We start from the raw sequence: 14407 nt of genomic DNA on the forward strand, positions 1-14407 counted from the left end.
TTGCCCTTATTTATTATCCCGCCACACATAAAAAGAAATACTCATCATCCAAATCAGGTTACTGCCAATCACTAAAGGCATAAAGTAGACCAGCGCCTTAGAAAATGTGCTATTCTGGAGTCATGGATGCTGATAGAAAAGGGGAAAGGAATGAAAATCCTCAGTGGTTTTTAAAAGGCAGGTGGTGAGAAAGTGTTGACAAAGGTCTGGACAGGGGTTACTATGGCAACAACGTGAATTAGTTGGTCTTTAAACCAGCAGATGATCGTGTATTAGGTCTGTCACTCCATCATTTCATTTTTATGTGACTATTTTCTCCCTCTTTAATCATTCAGCTTCATTAAGTCGTTAATTAGAGGCCATATTATGCACAGAAATTATTTTAAAGAAAAAGCGTCGCTGATTAATGAGGATTGAGTCGTGGTCTGTGGGTACAGTTCCGATCGATCTGTGCTGAAAGGCACATAGATCGTCTAATCATAGATCAATGTGAATCACTCTGAAGCAGATGGAGGCGTAGCGCACACTGTCCACCACACACACACACACACACACACACACACACTATAGTGGCATTCACAGATTGATGACGGTTGCTTATCACATGTTATTCCATTGTTAGCTGACGTATTTTGTTTTTTATGTGTGTGAGGATGTGTCGCCTGGAAACCAGAGGAGCAACACAAATCCTCACAAAAAATGAGATCATATTTCTGTCCGCATCTTAAAACATTCCCATTTATTGCTGGTAGCAACTCTCAACCCTTCCCACACACACACACACACACACACACACACTGTGACAAATATATTATTCAGCTTTTCACAGCTGACTGATTTGAATCAGTTTTATCTGGTTATAGAAGCAGTATCTTGTTCATAGATATAATAATCAATAGGCAGCCCGTGCACATCTATTATTTAGTCTATTTTATTTGGTGGTTTTGTCAGCATGTGAATGAACTGAATTTCCGGAGTAGCTCAGTTAAATTTGCACCAACACCTTATGTCGGCTTCCACTCGGTGCTGCTGACAGTCCGACCTTTAACAGCCCCCCTCCTCCTGGCTGTGTGACAGCGACGAGTCAGGAGTTGCTTTTGTGTTTTGGTGTATAATAAAAGATGCTAAGCTACTGTGACGTTGAGTGACTCAGATCAGGACTGGACTAACCTGTTAGCCGTTAGCATCGCACACCTTCAAAGCTCATTAAAGGACAAAGAATGAGGTGTAACACAAAACAGTCAGAGATGCTGCGTGTCTGAGTGAAACCAGGCAGACCTGTTAACCTGCAGCTGCAGTGAATGATGAGCTTCAGCTGGCTGAGAGGGGGAGGAGGGGGAGGAGGGGGGAGGAGCGGCGGCGGCAGTGAGGGGAGGTCAGCTCACTCTTCATTAGGCTGTAATTGAATTTCCGCTGCCCGTGCAGGGAGGATGCTCAGCCCTGGCTCTCCCTGCGGGGCAGCGCTGGCTCGCTCCGGCTTCCCAACCTCCCCGATGCTTTCAAGGTTAGCTCAGCTAATGTTGCCGCTTCCTCCTCTCGCCATCTGTCATCTAGCAGGTCTGACCACGTAGGCGAGGCAGGTACACGTACTCCATCATGTGATGCAGCTGAAGCCGAGCGGAGCGCCGCAGAACGGCCACCCTCTGGCGCCCCGGTGTCAGCTGACACACGTCGTGGCTGTGACTCAACAAGGGACCTGCAGTGTCCCGGTGTTACAGCTGACAGTGCCGTCCCATCTCCACAAACAGCATGTGGCTGCAGCTGTGATTACTTATTGATTAATCTATCAATTATTTTTATTATTTCTTTGGCTAACCTGCCAAACATATAACTTTCACCGTTAATATTTTAACTTTTATTGAGGCGTCTTAAAAGTACTTAAAATTTATGTCTTAATCAGTGAAAGTGATGTTTTTTTTTCAGGTTTAGGCTCTTTTACCCAGCATGTTCTGTCCGGTGGGAGCTGTCGTACGTTCAGTGCATTCCGTGCAGCTTTTATTTTGTTTTTATTTAATTCAGCGTTTTCATCTTGGCATTTGTTTAACACATGTTTCACTCAGAGGTCGTGCTTTAATGCTGCTAACTCCTCTGATACTTTAACACGTGTGCTGTGAGTCTGTGTTTTATGCTTCAGTTTCAGTCGTGTGTTTGTTGTGTGTTTGTTGTGTAGTGTGAACAGCTGGTGCTCTTACAGCATGTTGCCTGGGAACATGTACACGGAGGCTCCTGTTCACCTTCTAATGATGGAGGAACACAAAATATTTGGAGTCAGAGAATGTTTTTATCGCTCAACAACAACAGCAGCACCTGGCAGAAGGAGCTCTTTAAATCTTCTTGGTACATTCACGGCCTAAACCTTCACACATTCCTGCCCAGTTATTGATCACTGCTTGATTTTTAATCATCAAGTGTAGAGTGTAGAGGCTAACGTGATGCTACCTGGATGGTGGGCCCACCTTCCTCTCGCTCCTCTTCCTCGCTCTGCAGTCACGTTCTGGTTTATTGGTTTTTTTTTTTATTTGCCAATTTGGTTTCTCTAATAAAGCTGTGTTTGAGGGCCAGGGGGTAAAAGGCGGTGTGTGTTTTTACACGAGAGGCAGCTCGAAGCAGTGGAGCATGTTATCATGTTTTAGCAAGTGTTTATTTTTTTTCCTCCTTTTTAATTGGAGTGTACCTTGGAGATGAGAGCTGTTCTCCAGGGAGGCCGACTTCATTAGCACCTGTAAGTGTCCAGGCATGCAAGCAGGAGAGGCAGAGATGATGGGGAGAGAAAGGCATTCTGGGAGAATCACAGACTCAAATTTTGGATGAAATATTACAAAGTTGTTCTCTCCTCTTTCCAGACATTCTGTCTGTGTTCAAACAACAAATCAAAGACACATTCGCTCTGCTTTGTTATGACTATTTCTATTTAATTGAAGTTTAAATTGAGGACTGGAGCTCCTCCCTGAGGAGCGTCATTAGCATCCATAATAGTGACAATAACTGGCCAGCCTAATGGGGGCAATCTTAATACCAAAACAATCATACGTTAACCATTGAGCAGGAGGCAGAGCAGACCAGGAGGAAGTCGGGGAAAAGAAATGAGCGGTGATAAGAGGACAGGGTGCTGTTTGAGCTCCTGTCTTGTTATTGTGTTTTAATAGCTTTCCCCAGAGAGCAGAGAGGCCATTTTAACTGCTCAGCAAATGGAAAAAAAGGACAGATTATAAAATACCTCTACGTGAATGCAGTGGAGTGGAGTTTTATTCGTTTTATTGTTCATCCTGTGAGGAAGTGCTGTCAGGTCCGGGTGTGATTGTTGATTCATCAATGCTTTTATTGGTTTTGTACGACTGCAGTAGTTTCATTTGTTTGTATAATTGCCTTTAACACTGACTTACCTTGTAAATATGGCAAAAATGTTCACTTTCATTGTAACAACGAGGTGCTAAGTCCTCAGCAGGTTGTTCCTTCCTCTCTTGCCTTTCATTGATCTGATTGCTTTGTCTTGTGATTATTTTACGCTCATATTTATCTCACAAAAAAAGAATATAACAAAAAACAAAACTGCTTGCTAGCTGCTAAATGTCCTCAGCTGATTGCTGTTTTTCCTCTTCAGCGACTGATTGAACTAACGTCAGCTGGTATTAGATGTTTTTTATTCTCATGTTTACGTCACACAAAAACAGCTAAAACGACGGGTGGTGCGATGGTTAACCTGTCATCTCACAGCACAACCAGGTTCCTGGTTCCGGTGCACTCGGCCGCTCGCCCGTTGACCCTGTGACCCTGTGACCCTGTAGTTTAGGTTAAGATAACGGATGGATGCTAACTGCTTCTTGCTAACTCTCCTCTGCAGTGATTGAGCCGATTGCTTGAAGTGAGCTTGTGATAGGGAATGGTTGACACATGGCTCATGGTGCAGGTTGAATCTTAGATGATCTTTAGCCTTTGGGAAGTCGTCCACAGCAATCATCACTGTTGTCACGGCGACCACTCGGCACCTTGGGAAGAGGTACCAGTCTGAAGGGACAAATTAGATGCCTGTGGTTGGTGCTGAGTGATTTTAAATCTTTTATAAATTATTACTATTCCATAAAGGTGACTTATACCTGCTACATGAGAATTATATCATGCTTCAGTCTCTATTTTTAGTAAATAAAAGACAAAAAGGTGGAAGCCTAATTTTTTTTCCTGATCCTGGTTCCACAGTTGGCATCAGTGCCATGACGGTGTCACCGTATGTGTGTGAGGAAAGCCGAAACTCTCAGGTCCAGGCCGGCAGACTGCAGCTGAGGCTCTGACAATGACTCTCAAGGACTAACAATCCCCACAGGGATATTTTTACAGCAGTCGACAGCAGCAGTACGAGAGCTGCTCGACAGGATGAGGTTTAGAGATTTAGAGTGAACACAACATCAGCGCTGCCGTGTTAACACTGACTAACAGTGACTGCAGCTCTGCTGCTGTTACTGCTGGCCACTACCTTCCTCTGTCGCACCCTGTTACTTCCTCCACAGCTTCTTTTTTAAGGCTTCTCTTACATTGTGGTTTTACAGTGTGGTTTTTTAGGGGCACTCCATCTGCTGTACTATGGAGCTATTCTTCTGGCAGTGCCATGAGGGTTTAAATTATCCAATCTGCCGGGCAAAATAGTTAGCTTAGCTGGATGAAACCAACGCACAGAGCCACGGCGACAGATTTATGCAGGAGTATAAATCAGGCTTAAGGTTCTTATGTTCAGTCAAACAGTATAAGCACGGTGTGAACATGTGCACTTACCAAGCAGCTCAGACTTGAAGCCCATGCAGTGTAAAACTTGTAGTTTACACTGTAACCACTGGGGGCTCCAGAAGTGAGTCATTTCCCATAGACTCCCATGTTAAAGGTCGGGTAGGAGATTTCAGTCTGATGCACTTTTTGTTAAATTAGTGTAACTTCTCTTTACAATCCGACAGCAACCGATTAGTTCGGCAGTTTCTCATTAAAATGAAGAATATGAATCATCTGTGGAAGCTATAAAACGCTAAAAACATCAGCCAATCCTCCGGGTGGACCCTGCGCGAAGTATTGGCTGGTTGTCACTCTCTTCCTGCTCTGTGCACCAGAGAGGTACGTGCATGATGGCCGAAGTCACAGACCGCAGCTCGTCTTCAGGTGATGCGCGTCCATGTGATTGGGAGGCGTGGCTTCGGGGTGAGCTCCGAGAGAAAGGGGCGTGTGTTTACTTTCCAAATCTGGCTGACTCTCACTGAGTTTTCAAAATGTCCGACTTCACAGCAGAAATGAACATGTTTACAGCCTGGTGCAAAAAATCAATCTGGCCTCAAATGATCAGTTCTCTTCTAGTGTCACAGGGCGAGTTTCCTGCTTCTTCTTCTTCTTCAACTCCGCTCGTGCTCCCCCTCTTTGTCCGTATTTAGATTTTGGCGGGCTGTGATGCTGCCAACGTGGCGGCGGTCAGAGCATCCCGGAGCCTCCCACCGAGCCTCAAAACATCACAGAAGCTCTGTCCATAGATTATGGCACTTACTCAACGTGGTGCTGTTAACTGCAGTTCTTTCCGTGGCCACAGGTGTCACTGTTTCCCCTCAACTCATTTGCAGCAGGAGATCAGTGGCTCAAGCTTGTGCAGCCTCGCACCACTCCATCCTGGGAGAGTTTCAATATTCAGCAGCAGCCCTGATAGAGATGTTAATGTTGACTGTGACGGTGCTTGAAGGCAGAAACGTGAAATCGTCCGTCCTCTCCTCTCACTTATCAGAATGCTGCTTTCATCATTTTACGATGTGACGGCAAAGTGCACATCTGTAATACATTCCTTATCTGCCAGTTCAGTAGCTGTTTAAGCTGTGTGTATTTTGTGTGAAGAGGGAAGCCGCGAGGGTTTGAGCTGGCTTATATCATCACTGCTTCTCCCACAGCCTCCTTTCCTTTCCTTTCCTTTTCTTTCCTTTTCTTTTTTTTGTTTCTGTTTCTGCTTCTGATGTTTCCAGCCTGGCGCCGGGCTGAAAGGGAGGGATGTGTGATGGAGTTCACAGGACCAGCCGAATATTTTGGAGGAATAAATTAGCAGCTTGGCTCTTTGGTGCCGCGCCAAGACTTCTGGGAAGTAATCCAGCACCTTGGAAAGACAAGATTTGGATGCCGTGTTGGATCCACTGTAATTTGAGGTTAATTGAATTGAAAATCCCCCCCTTGCGTCGACTGCTGTGGGAAGGGAATGAGAAACTGTGTTTATGGATGAAACGGAAGCACGTGGTTGCTGAAGCAAAATAAATCTGTTAAAGGTAGAACTGTGGACTCGTGGAGTGTTTGTTTCGGTAAATGGTCGGAGTGACCCGAGCATCGATGGCGTCTGAGCGCTCATCATGTCCTGGATTTCACATTTTAATAACGTGTTTGCCGACGTCAGCCTGCTCTCATTAGAGTGATTTATAGCCTCGACAGTTTTTCAGCAAAGCAGAGACGCTGTATTCCAATTTATTCAGGTCGAATTAACCAATCCTAATTAGACGCAGTAACCTTTCTCCTTCTGTGAATGCTCTGTACATGCAATGCAAATGTTCATTTCTTAATCTCGGCGCCTGTCATTAGGAGGGGTTATGTAAGAATCGCCCTGTGCAGGGCGAAAGTTGAATCAATCTCCTGGTGGTTAATAGCTAATGGGCTGATTTATTGCCGTGTTATGAAGGTGAAGGCTGGCCTTTTTCCTCTGAGGGTGACCCTGACCCTGCACGGCCCCACAGCTATTTTTCCAATGTTCAAACCCTGCAGCATATTAATGCTCCAATGAGTCATTATGAAACGGAATAATTAGAGATTAGAAAGTTATAGGGTCATTTACTTTACTTTAACCAGGCTGAGCTCTGTGTCGCAGTCGTCACATGCAGCACCTCACAATGAGATATAACATTAAGAAGTCTCCAAATGTCTCCAAATTCTGACTATTACAGGAGACATAAACTGTATATAAAGATCCCCTGAAGTGGGGCCTAAACCTCTGGATCGCCCCCTGGTGGCTGGCTGCAGTATAGATCATAAATCTCCTCTGTTAGTGGATGGGAAACAGACCCACAAAACCTTAGTACTCCTGTAAGTACTCCTCAGATACATTTTTAACACAGATGGTTTATGGCTTCTTAGCTAGTTTTTATCACACTGGTCTGTGTTCAGATTTTCACTTTTAACCATATATTTGCATCTGTGTCAGCAGCGAATTACTAATTTGTACTGCTGGAAGTTGAATGACTTTCTGGCTTCCGGTCTGACTTCTGTTTCAGCTGTACACCTCAGTGTGCAGCACAAGCTAATGTTAGCATGCTGCATCTATAAAAGCACACAGGGTGTTTGTTGGTATCCTTTGTAGAAGGGACAACTCACACAAGGTGACAAGTTTTAAAGGCGCTCTGGTCTCTGCAGAACCACATCATTATAATATACATTCTATAGCAAGAGACACAGATGAGGCACAGATCCATCCATCTTCACAGAGACGCCCAGACTTCCCTCTTACTTCCAGCTCTTCCGGGGGAATCCCGTGGCGTTCCCAGGCCAGCTGAGAGACTTAGTCTCTCCACTGTGTCCTGGGTCTCCCCCAAGATCTCCTCCCAGTGGGACATGCCCGCAACACCTCCCCAGGGAGGATAACACAATTCTGCCTCCTCCCATGGTACAAAAATGAGGAAAATCACACCACCATCTTGGATTTAGAGTCTGTGGTGTCTTTGCTATTGTGGCGTTTCTCCCTCTGTGTTTAGCCAACAATAACTTTTAGTTTTTAGTTCTGTGTCCCAAGCACAACATGGACGAGGTGGGGTTTATCACCTATTCTGCAACCAGCCACCAGGGGGCGATCCAGATTTTTTGGCCCCACAATGTGTGTAACTGACTGTCAGTTGTCAACAAAACAATTTTTAAGTAACTATTTAGTTGAAATTAATGATTTATTTAATGAATAGCTGAGTAATAATTGAGATCATATGCAGTCATATATATATTATAAGGCATTTACCCCCTTCAGGGTGATGAAGAGTCCTTAATCTGAACAGGGCACATTATCCTTTATGTGCAGATTGAAGAAAATAAAACTTGAGTGGAGTGTCGGCAGGGAGCATAACAAGTGTCTGCTCACATCTAACGTTCTATATATCTGATCTGAGCCGAATTAGAGTGTGGACAGCACAGCCGCTGTCTCATTTCACGTTTTTTTACTGTAATAACCAGAGGCAGCACTGTGTCAAGCAGATAAATAATTTGTCTCTTGGCTGTAAAACAAATAATTTATGTTTCTTTCGCACATATAACGGAATGTAATCTGAGCCGGAGGACTTGAGGCAGGCTGCATCCCCAAAACGCAGCCTTCAGGCTTAACCAGCAGAGACCTCTGTGACAGTTTGACAGACAGCACTCCTCACTCGGCTCTTGATTACTGTTCTGTTCTAATTCGCTTCTCTCTGCTTTAATGATTGGATCTGGTCCTGTCGGAGGAAGTGATGGAGGTGTTTTGACTGGACGAGAAGGGCTGTCATTTACTCTAATTACTTTAAATCACAGTAGAAAGAGAGAGTAGGTGAAGGATGGGGGGGGGGGGGGGCCTGCTGGCTGGTCCTCAGCTGTCCACTGGGACCCCCCCCCCCCCCCAACAGGAAACTGCTGCCAAGAGATGAAGCAGAGAGAGGATAGAGGGGGAAGGAAACAACAAAGTGCAGATAAAGACGTTTTATTCTGTGAAGGTGTGGAAGGACCGCTGCTGCTCCTCTGATATCCAGAATCCAATTAGTGCTCGTGTTGGAGGGGGCGGGGGGTGTTTCTGTGTGACACAAGGCCATTTGTAAGGAGCCCTATCAATGAGGAACACTGACAGAGGTAATATTTTATTAATGTGAGGCCTGTCTGCCTGTATTCTGCAAATAATGGCCTTTATTTTAGTCCTTTGAAACTTCTCCTTTGAGTTTAGACACAGAAGAAAAAGATAAAAACCCATTTACTGTCCTGAAGTTACAATATAAGCTGTAATATGACTTTATTTACCTCACTGTGCTGCGGTGGTGAGTTATTTGTGACATCACACGTTAGTCTGAGATTAATGGCACAGGTTTTGGGAAAAGATCCAGCTTGGATTGTCTGATGTTTTCAGGTGGATACCATTATTATTATTATGGTGTCTGTGGACACACGTCACAAGCATTCATTCTTCTTCTATTCATTTCTATTTATTTTTATATTGTTTCTTCGACCTGTCAGGGTGCACCCCACCTCTCACCTGTAGATAGCTGGGATAGGCTCCAGCCCTCTGTGACCCTGCAGGATGGATGGATGGACGGACGATGTTTCTTCTTATGATGTGTGCTTCTATCTTGCCTGGCTGCTGTAACACTGTGGATTTCTCCTGTGGGGGACTAATAAAGGTTTATCTTATGTTATCTTACCCATACTGATGTTTGCTGACCGTAGCCATGGAGACTCAGCAGGCTACAGCCACTCACTCAGAGTATGATGGAGCCCCCGGGTCTTAAAATGATCCGAAAAGAAACTCACAAATGCACGTATTGACAAGAAGCAAAATGAATAATCCCTGGAAGTAATCAATTTTTAAAGGAAACAAAATGTCAAAAAGTCAAAAAGTAAAAAAAAAAGTGGGATTAAAGTTGTAAATTAACGACAGAGCAGTTGATTGATTGATTGAAAGACCTCAGCTCTAACCTGCTGCCCTGTTCTTAAAGGCTTAGCAGGAGAGACGCTGATAAAGCAGGAAGTTCATATTTCAGTGGTAGTTCAGTATTTCAAACAGCAGCTTTGGATGCTGGTGAACAGTTTACAGCTGGTTACTCTGGACAGACAGCATTAACATAAGGAAACGCATGAAGACAGACAGAGCGTGAGCAGCAGATGATGGAAGCCTGACTGATATTGGCTGTATGAATACATACTTTAACGATGTTCTAATGACTCCCAACACACAGCGAATGAATCATGGGCTCTACGTTCATGTGTTTTTATTTATATTGACCTGTCAGAGCTGACCTGACATTTGAGCAGAGAGATTTACAGGCTCCATTTAAGGCCAGATTGATTTCTGTCAGGGGCAGCTGTGATGAAAGATGGGAGAAAAGTGTGGACGAGAGTGAGTCCCTCTGTGATGGATTGATGCTTTCTCAGAGTGATTGATACTTTCTTTCCAGTTGCCCTGTCTTTGCATGTCTGTGTTTTCACCTTCTGCTGTATTTGCTGACCATTTATTATATTGGTATTTGGTATATGGACACTGTGTTAAATGTAAATGCTGCAGGTTACTAGATCTGCAGTTGGTTATTGATTGATTGTCCATGATTAATCAATCAGTGTATTCTGACATTTGATGGACAAACCGTTCGAACAGTTCGAACTTCCATTCACTGAGCGTTAATGACGTTGTGGAAGAACTTGCCCGTCCTGACCTCATCACCCGTTATCAGACATTACGAATGTTTAATGGGCTGAACGGAGAACCAGAAACGAGCATGCCTGCAGACACAAATGGTGGCTGTCTGTCCACATACTTTTGTACATATAGAGTAAATTGCTCCGATGAACGGAAGCGATCGTTATAGGACACGGTGTCAGATTTGGTAAAGATGATAAGCATCGCCAGGTTTTTGTTGCCGACAGGCTGCACGTTAGAAAGAGACGATTAAATTCCTCACGGTTGGATTGCTTCTCTTGAGGGTAACATCCAGTCTAATGACTGCTGTAAAGATATTAAAAAAATAAAGTTTGTCCCAGGATGGGAGTGAGTGTGATGTAGAGGTCCGAAGGGGAACATTTTAGTCTGGAGCATGTGGCAGCGGCAGATGTTCTGTTTGATGGTGATGGCTGGCGGTTTCTGTTCAGGTCTTAAATTCATCTCATTTATAGATCACATCACGTTCTTCTAAATTCTGCTCTCGGTTTCTTTTCAGAGCACCTGAAGGCGGCGCTGGAGGAGTACATGGTTCGATTGCCCAAAGTCCGCATCCTGAGGACCAAGAAGAGGGAGGGTCTGATCAGGACTCGCCTGCTGGGAGCCGCCGCCGCCAAAGGAGAAGTCATCACCTTCCTGGACTCCCACTGTGAGGCCAACGTCAACTGGCTGCCGCCGCTGCTGGGTGAGGAACACACACAAAAACACACACATGCTGGCTCTGAATCTCTGTGTGGAGCCGGAAGGTAGAAATTCAGGCAGTACTTCTGGTTTGAATGACACGATCAGGATCCAACACGTCCGCCTCCTTTCTTAGACCGAATCGCCCAGAACAGGAAGACCATCGTGTGTCCGATGATCGACGTCATCGACCACGACAACTTTGGCTACGAGACGCAGGCAGGCGACGCCATGCGGGGCGCGTTTGACTGGGAGATGTACTACAAACGGATCCCCATCCCTGCGGAGCTGCAGAAGGACGACCCCAGCGAGCCCTTTGAGTGAGTGGAGCTATGTTCGACATTTGGTCAGGTCAAGTGTTTTGCAAGACGAGCAAAAAATTTTATTAGTTTCAACCTGATAAAGGAGCGATGTCTTGCAATAATTCTTGCAAAATTTCAACATAATTTCAGCTGAGTCGGTGGTTCTTCCTTCTCTTTGACGCTTGGTCTCAGTCGGCGTGCCCCATACAGTCGACATCTGTGCGAGCGTATTGTGACCACGTGTGTGTGTACATGTGCGCTTTATGCTCACACAGGGAGTAGGTGAAGGAAACGGTTCAGACCATCTGCCATTCAATTGACTCACAAGACCATCTAGTGGTACAAAGATGGTATTACGCTGGGCTGTGGGCCATGGACCAATAATATTTGCTAATTTTATACACTGTATACTACATTAGGTCCACCACCGTGTGCTTCCTCGGCATGCAGCTGCATGTATACTGCAGGTAACCTTTAAGTAAATGGAAGGCAGAATAAATAGGACGTTCTTTGTGGGGACAAATACCTCCGCATGTGATGCCAGACACTCCATTTGTGAGGCCTTGAGGGATTAGTTAGACAACATTTGTCTATGTTTGGATGCCAAAGACGTGTGTGTGTGTGTGTGTGTGTGTGTGTGTGTGTGTGTGTGTGTGTGTATCATCGGGGGGGTGGCGGTGCTGCAGGAACATCAGAAACTAAAGAAGACGAAATGAGCTGCGGAACAATCAGAATCAATCCTCATTTTGTGAATTAGTCTGCTCTTCTAGCCCAATGAAATGACCTTCATCAGTGCAAATCCAATTTGAGGCACAAAGATTTTCATTTTCATTCTGATTGACATTGCTACAGTGGAGAAATGAGACACGGCGGGATGGTAAAATCCATCTCAGAGGTGTGTGTGTGTATGATTTAGTCCCTGTTCTCATGTCATTGTCTCTTTTGTCAACGCCATCACCTCTCTGCCCCCCCCCCCCTCTCTCTCGTCCCTCCTTTGGGCTTCAGCCTTTCATTTAGCAGTGAGCTCAGGCTTCGACTCTCTTTCCCCAAGGTCAGTAGTCTGAAATAGAGAATATCAACTTGAGCATTTCTAATTAAATCTAAATTGTGAGTTGGAATATTCATGGACCATTGAGTTAAATCTTTTCTTCCTCAAGCAGAAAGCCACTTGTCGGTAAATGAGGAAGACCAGCAGCTGTGTTGTACATCTGGATGAGCTGAAAGTGGTTTAAAATGTGCAGAATTATACTGGTTCTGCATGTAAAGTAGTGGATTTATGCAGGCCTGTTTAACAATGGAAACCTCTGACCCCTCAGTCAGTGATGTTCCCTTGTAGTTTTGACATATGAAAGCCCTGGATTGCTGCATTAGAAGAAGGTTTACAGTACTGTAATCACAGTAATGAAGCTGATGAGATTTATTACTGATGAAATTTTAACCTAAACCTGCCCAAAAGGCTCTGTCATAAAATCAATAATACGTGGCAGTACTGTGGTCCACAGTAGAAATACACACGTTTAAACCCAAAGACTAAGTGACCCCCACCTGTGTGACTTGTTCATTGATTTGATTGACACTGGTCTATGGACTATGCTAACTGTGAGGCCGCGAGAAGTCAACCGCGTTATGGCGAGGGACCACTGTGATGCAAACATTTTATCAGTTGATTCTGGTCAGTAAAGTTTTGATTTAAATTAATTTATTTACATTCAATATATATTTTATTTTAACTGTCATGTATCCAGATCAGACAGTTTTTAGATCTACCTGCAGACAGCATAGTAAAAACGGCAATGTATAATCGAAAAAAGCAATCCCCTGGTCGCCAGCATGTAAAATTCACACTGGCCCATATGACAATTTTCTTGCTTCAATTAGGCCACTGAGCCAAAAAGTTGAGGCACCCCTGCCCTAAACCCTTTGACTTATGTTCAGTGTCCTTAAATGTCCAAAATTGAAGCTCCGAAGTCGATTGTTGGCACTAACAATATTCTAAAAAAAGAGAGTATTCAGCTGATCTGCAGCTGATTTGATTAAACATCTGGTTTTGATTTCCTTAAAAACAAAGTTAAACTTCAGAATATCTCCTGTTATTTATCTGAAAAGAGAAATTAAAGTTTCAGGAACACATTTATGGCCGCTATCGCTCAGGTTGATGACCAGCTTGTACCTCACAGTGTGTGTGCAGATAGGTAATCACAAGCAGCCTGTATGGGGTCCTGATGCCAGCAGATGGTCTGTGTGTGTGTTTGGGCCTCTCCAATATAAATGTAATGGCATCTTTAAAAGTGAGTGTAAACAAAGCAAGACTGAGAGTCTGCAGCCAGTTCCCCGTCTGTGAGGCACATCAGGCCAACACATCTTCATACCACCGGCTGGAACGCAACATTTGGTGATTAGCTCTAAGCACCAGGTGCAGCTGTGATGGATGGTGGACACGGGGGGGAATTTCTGATTTGTTTATATGTAGAAAGCTGTATGATGTTATTACCGGTCTGACAGATCAGCTAACGTTAGCGCTGAAGAAGTCGAGGATTCACTGCTCAACAAATGTTTAAAAAAGTTCTCAGGTACCACAGCTTTCATCCAATAACTCCAATTAAACATCTTCTCTCTGTCACCAAAAGCGTTGCTAAGCAACACAGAGAGCAGCAGTGTGAGTGTTGACTTTAGGTCAGCTGATTAGCATGTTGAATCAAGTCCGCCTGGGTTTTGGAGTGGAGACAAAGGACTGAACCTGTTGTTCGTGAATGTTTGTACAGTCGGACCTCACTGACATCAGGCAGCCGATGCTCGTATCGTTTGGACATCCGTACAGTAACAGAGGTATCAGCAAGGACACAAGATTTATCAAGATAATTGTGATGCTAAAAATAGCTGCCCAACTGATATAAGCCTAACTGAGTGGCTGCATGCTGGATGGACACGTGTTGACTGAAGGCCGCATCCTTCGACCTGTGCATCCTTCAGGATTGAGTCAGGCTTATTATGTGCAGGTGTT

At 44.5% G+C, this 14407-nt stretch overlaps 1 protein-coding gene across 1 annotated transcript in view; it reads left to right on the forward strand.

Moving 5' to 3' along the window:
* LOC114445785 (polypeptide N-acetylgalactosaminyltransferase 10-like) overlaps positions 1-14407 on the forward strand; it is a 67316-nt gene that overhangs the window by 34441 nt on the left and 18468 nt on the right. The window contains exons 5-6 of the mRNA XM_028420996.1: positions 10923-11108; positions 11241-11424. Coding sequence (XP_028276797.1) covers positions 10923-11108; positions 11241-11424 — 370 coding nt within the window. The remainder of the gene's footprint in view (positions 1-10922; positions 11109-11240; positions 11425-14407) is intronic.

The sequence above is a fragment of the Parambassis ranga genome, chromosome 14 (assembly GCF_900634625.1).
Source record: "Parambassis ranga chromosome 14, fParRan2.1, whole genome shotgun sequence".
NCBI lineage: Eukaryota > Metazoa > Chordata > Actinopteri > Ambassidae > Parambassis > Parambassis ranga.